The sequence below is a fragment of the Cricetulus griseus genome, chromosome 6 (genome assembly GCF_003668045.3).
Source record: "Cricetulus griseus strain 17A/GY chromosome 6, alternate assembly CriGri-PICRH-1.0, whole genome shotgun sequence".
NCBI classification, from domain to species: domain Eukaryota; kingdom Metazoa; phylum Chordata; class Mammalia; order Rodentia; family Cricetidae; genus Cricetulus; species Cricetulus griseus.
In genome coordinates, this window is record NC_048599.1 from 47,529,758 (window position 1) to 47,535,152 (window position 5,395).

Sequence of the window (5,395 nt, forward strand, 5' to 3'; positions counted from 1 at the left end):
GAATAGAGATTTAAAAACACTGAGAGACTGCCTCACTTGGGAGGAGGCATGGCAATACAGTGTGAGATCCTGGGAATGATTTTTATCACTTTATTAATTATGTATGTGTTGGGCGGGCATGCCTTGTCAGAGGACAACTTTAGGGAGTTGGTTCCCTTCTGCCTTATGGATCCAGACTGAACTCAGGGTGTCAGGCTTGGTGGCAGGAGTCTTTACTCAACGCACCACCTCAGTGTAGCCCAGGCTGGCATGAAACACCTGGTCCTTCTGCCTCCACCTCCCCAAGTGCTTCTTCCAAGTGCTAGGTTTACAGGTCTAGCCCGCTGTATCTATCCTTTTTGTGTCTTGAAACACAAAGAGGCCATACATGGGAGAACTGGAGAATTTAGACAGCCTATAGTTGACTTCGCAGTGTGACACCAGGATTAATTTCCCAGTGTTGATCTCGTGCCATGACCACATCAAAGAGCTGGGTTTAGAGTCTGTAGAGGCATCAATGTTTTCACAACTTTTCTATAAGTGCAAAACCAGTGAATGAAAGCTGACAGTAAGATTATAAAGAAAGAAAAAGAACAATTGTTATTTCCTAAGGTACTGGTTCAGCATGGGGGAAACAGGTCTCCTGGAGTTGTTGAGTGTTGCTGGGTGTATATGGGGGTGTGTGAGGCTTCATGGGGAGGGTAACAGACACTTATTCATCTCAGATAGGAGATCTGACAACCGGTCAAAGACATGATTCTACAAAAGTCTAACTTGGCAAATACATGAGTTTATTGGAATTACTGAAAATAATATGGACGATGGGCTATTTACAGGGGAACAAATGTCACCAAAACACCCACCCAAACATGGGTGGTGACTTTTGAAGCTGTGACCCTAAAGCTCTCTGCATGGCTGGCAGGCAGCCCTGCCTGTCATGTCAGGGGTCTTCTTCCCACAGTTGCTTCTATAACCTTGAGAAGGAGCACAGGTGTCAAGGCTAGACTTGGGAAGGGGTGGCCCAGCTGAACGCAAAGCTGGTGTTCCAGGCATTGCACAGCAGGGGCAGAGTATCAGAGGTCCCTGGACACAGAGCACAAACCATTTGAAGCATTCTTTTCAGCATTCCAGCTTTTCCCGTGGTCACTCTCATGCAACCCCATCTTGTCCTCACACATTTCAGCTTTCCCAGACCTGTGAGGTTCAGTTCGTGTTTAATTTTTGAGTCTCATGTAGCCCCCCCATCCCCACCCCGTGGAGGGACTGTTCCCACTAGGAGCCAACTGCTTGTGTGCTCTGGATCCATTCAGGCAATTTCAGGCCCTGGCTTAGTGACTTTGGAATCACCTGAAGGTACCGTCTGGGGGTGGGGCCAAAGTGACGAGAGCAGGGTGTAATTTCCTCTATAAAGGCTCCTCTATCCGTGGAGACACCCCTATCAGTTCAGACACCAGGGTTCCCGCTGCCCTCCAGGCGTAGGAGGTTCCAGGAAGGAGGCACCTGTCCAACTGGGGCTCTGCCAATCGTTATGGCTTGCTGCTTGGAGCCTGCGCTGCTACTGCTGCTGCTGCAGCTGCTGGGTGAGAACCATCCTCTCCTTGGTCTTGGCCCCTGCCCTCTCTGGTCCGATCCTCAGGGACAAGGTGGGGTTGCATGAGAGTGACTAAAGGAAAAGCTGGAATGCTGAAAGGGATGCTTGAAATGGCTTGCGCTCTGTGGCCAGGGACCCCTAACACTCTGATCCTGCTGTACAATGCCTGAACCCCATCTTTAGATCAGCTGAGCCACCTCCTCCGAAGTCTAGCCTTGACACCTGTGCCTCAGGAACTGTCTTTTCCCTTTCTTGTCCCCGCCCCCAAATGTGGTCTTCCTAGCTCCTGCTCTGGGGAGTTCCACAATGGCACACAGTGACTTCTGTGCCTCGCAGCTGATGTTCCTCATCCCGGGACTGCCCCTTCTCCACCAGGGGCATCATGGAGGAGATTGCCTTCTGAGGTGTGGTGTGGAGAATGGAGGAGACCTTAGAGCCGAGATGTGCCGTGTTGAGTGGGTCACATTTAAGGGTGATGGATGACAGTCCAGTCTTAGCAAGAGGGTGAGGAAAGGAAATACCATAAGCCTGAGTTTGGAAAGTCTGGCAGACCCGCTGGCTTGGATGGATTTAGATATTTCCAGTGGCAAATTTGGACACAGGCACCAGGTCTACCAACTTCCGATGTGACGTGTCAGGCATTTTCTTTTCCCCGACCGGGCTGTCATCTGTCACTTACCCAGATCTTCACTGAAACTACTGATGAATATCCAGGTCTCGGTCTCGGGAAGAAGCCCTACCGCCTGCCATCAGCTGTCTGTCTGAATCCACACCCGGAAGCCAGGGCCTGAATGTGCTCTTCAACACACAGTACCCTTCCAGTGAATCCAATACCTAGCGCTCCCTTTTGCTGGTCCAGAACCAGAGTTGAGGTGGGGCGGGATAAATTAGACTCAGACCCACGAAGAAGCACCTGACACAGAGGGCAGGAGACACAGGTCAGGACCTGTAGATCCACCCACGGGGTTTCTATTTATCAGAGAAGCGAACATCAGTGTGTCAAAAGAAGGATGAGGGGTGCCGGCCGTTTCCGGGAGCAGTTTCCTGTCAGGTGGCGCTGGGGAGGATGGAAGGAGCCCCATAGATCCTCTGTGGAAGCCTGTGGCAGTTTCTGGAGGGGGTGGTGGTGGAGGCTGGACCTCAGATTCTGGGGAAAGCCCAGTCCCAGCCTCCCAGTGTTGCTTCCACTTACAACATGAGTGGATAGATACCCCTTCCTCAGGATGAAGTCACGCCTATGGACCGCACTGTCTCGCCTTTGGTTTGGGCACTCCCAAACTCCAATAGTGCAGACTAGGGGAGAACCAAGCACGGGGGTGGGAGTGGGGGCTGCAGCCTGCCTGTCCCTCACCAGGGTCTGCGAGCTCCACCGGCGGGAATCGCTGCGTGGCCGCGGCCGAGGCGTGCACAGCAGACGCGCAGTGCCAGCAGCTGCGCTCGGAGTACGTGGCACGATGCCTGGGCCGGGCAGCAGCCGGGGGCTGGAGTGAACCCGGGGTCTGCGTGCGCTCCCGCTGTCGCCGTGCCCTGCGCCGCTTCTTCGCCCGTGGGCCTCCGGCGCTCACGCATGCGCTGCTCTTCTGCGGATGCGAGAGCCCCGCGTGCGCCGAGCGCCGGCGTCAAACCTTCGCCCCGGCCTGCGCGTTCGCGGGCCCCGGCTCGGCGCCGCCGTCCTGCCTGCAGGCCCGGGAGCGCTGCGAGCGTAGCCGCTTGTGCAGGTGCGTGCGGACGGGCTGGGCCGCTCACCGCCGTCCGGGCGCGCGCAGGCCTCGTCTCCTTGCCTTCCAGGCCTCGTGCGCTCCCGCGCCCGGCTCCCGCGACAGCTGCCCGGAGGAGCGGGGCCCGCGTTGTCTGCTCGCCTACGCCGGCCTCATAGGTACGCTGGCCGGGCGGGCCCAGGCGGGCGGGGCGGCGGCGGCGGCGGGCTCGGGGAGCCCATCGCGCTCCCTGGGGTCCCTGCAGGCACTGCAGTCACCCCCAACTACCTGGACAACGTGAGCTCGCGCGTCGCCCCCTGGTGCGTCTGTGGGGACAGCGGAAACCGGCTGGAAGAGTGCGAAGCCTTCCGCAGTCTCTTTACAAGGAACCCCTGCTTGGGTGAGGGGCTGGAGAGCCAGGATGTCTATGGCCCAGCCCAAGCCGCCTGGACCCTGGGAGTCCTTAAAATGTTTATTTTATTTTATTTATTTTTTGCGTGGGCGAGGGAGGGACGGTGTGCACATATCATATGGATGAAAGTCAGAGCACAGAACTTTGTCAGAGTCCCTCCTCTCACCATGTGGGTGCCCCCGGGTAGAACTAGGGTCCTCAGTTTTGGTGGCAAGTGCCCTTACCTGCTGAGCCATCTTGCCGGCTTAAGTGAGCCCATTTTTGATGGAAGGAAACGGAGATTCTTTGAGTAGTTGTTGGTTCCAGATCGTAGATCACAAGAGAATTCTAGGGGTGCTAAGGGTCTCTGGGAGCTGGAAGGGATGAGTTAAAAAGGTGCCCAATGGGCTGGAATTGGCTGAGACTCCCACTTGGGCACTAATGAGGAGGTTCTTTCCTTGATGCGCTCTCCACTCAAGCTGCTGTTCTTGCCTTGGGGTAGGTAGAATGGCTTACTTAATTTCAGAGTTCTGGAGGCCTGTTTGAAGCTGGTCTCTGCCATTTAGTAGCTGAAAGTTAAACGCTTTATTAATCCTGATTGTGTTCACTTGTAACGTGGGGGTGACACTTGTCAGCCTCTCCTGTGAGGATGAAGACTAGCAGTTTGTGGGTCACTCAGCACAGCCATCCTGTAGTATGCATCTCCCATCTCAGGTCATGCCTTGCAAGTCCCAGGGAGTGTCTCAGTTTGTCCCAAAGGAGGTGGGGGGGCTTTTCTAGGGCTTCCTGGCCAAGCCTTCTCTGGGTGTCTCCACTCCATAGATGGTGCCATGACAGCCTTTAACACCTTGTGGCCCTCAGTTCTGCAGGACTGGCTGAACCCCGACCAGAATACTGGGTACTGTTTCCCACAGGTAGGTATGGGGAGAGAATTGGGAGTTGGTGGTTTCTGCACTATTCCCTTCTACACTATCCTTCAGGCCAAGGTGGGGACATGAGTGACTTGAGAAGAGATAGAGGCAGAAGCAGTGCCCATTTTGTCCTCACCCCCTAGGTGTCCTCCATGTCCATACTCACTGCCTTGGCTCTCCAAGCCCTGCTCTGATTAGGAAGGCGGGCCGTGGACAACACAGATGACTGTCATGTTTCTGGCCTACTGCTCACTGAAATGAAACTTCCTTGCCCTCAGGTCTCATACACCCGTGTGCCTGTCCCCTGGATTGAGGGCTGGAAGCTAGGGTCCCACTGAAAAGCCTCTGGTCCCCTGTCAGTAGGTGTCTTGGCTGTTTTTTTGAGATGGTCAGCTGTAGATGAGGCCTCACTGGGCCCCCAGGGCTTATAGAGCAGGGTAGAGACTACCCCCACTCCTAGAGCTTCCCAGCAGACACGGCACTAAGGAGATTATATGGAAAGACCGACAGGCAAGACCATTTCCAGTTAGCACAGCAGCCTAAACACCCTCCCAGTCAGCCATTACTCACCATTAAGCCCCACCCCTGCCCCAGCTGCTGTGTAGACATCAGAGAGAGACTCCTGCTCTCCTGTTCGGCATCCCACTGGCTGAATAGCCTCTCCCCCTGTGGTTTCCCTAGCACAGCAGCTCAATAAACGCATGTGCACTGAGACCATCCTTGTTTTCTGTCATCTGTCCTGGAAACATGGAGACCTGTGTGGCTTTGGATGCCCCAGAACTACTATTGGTCTGAGTACCTGAGAATGGATATACCTGTCTCTGGA

At 55.0% G+C, this 5,395-nt stretch overlaps 1 protein-coding gene across 1 annotated transcript; it reads left to right on the top strand.

Annotated features, from left to right (window-relative positions):
• The first annotated feature begins 1,507 nt into the window (after positions 1-1,507).
• LOC113836392 (GDNF family receptor alpha-4-like) lies at positions 1,508-4,763 on the top strand. The gene is made up of 6 exons (XM_035446039.1): positions 1,508-1,559; positions 2,925-3,288; positions 3,337-3,446; positions 3,533-3,667; positions 4,481-4,572; positions 4,713-4,763. Exons 1-6 carry the CDS (start codon positions 1,508-1,510, stop codon positions 4,761-4,763), a joined length of 804 nt encoding a protein of 267 aa, XP_035301930.1.
• The last annotated feature ends 632 nt before the right edge of the window (positions 4,764-5,395 follow it).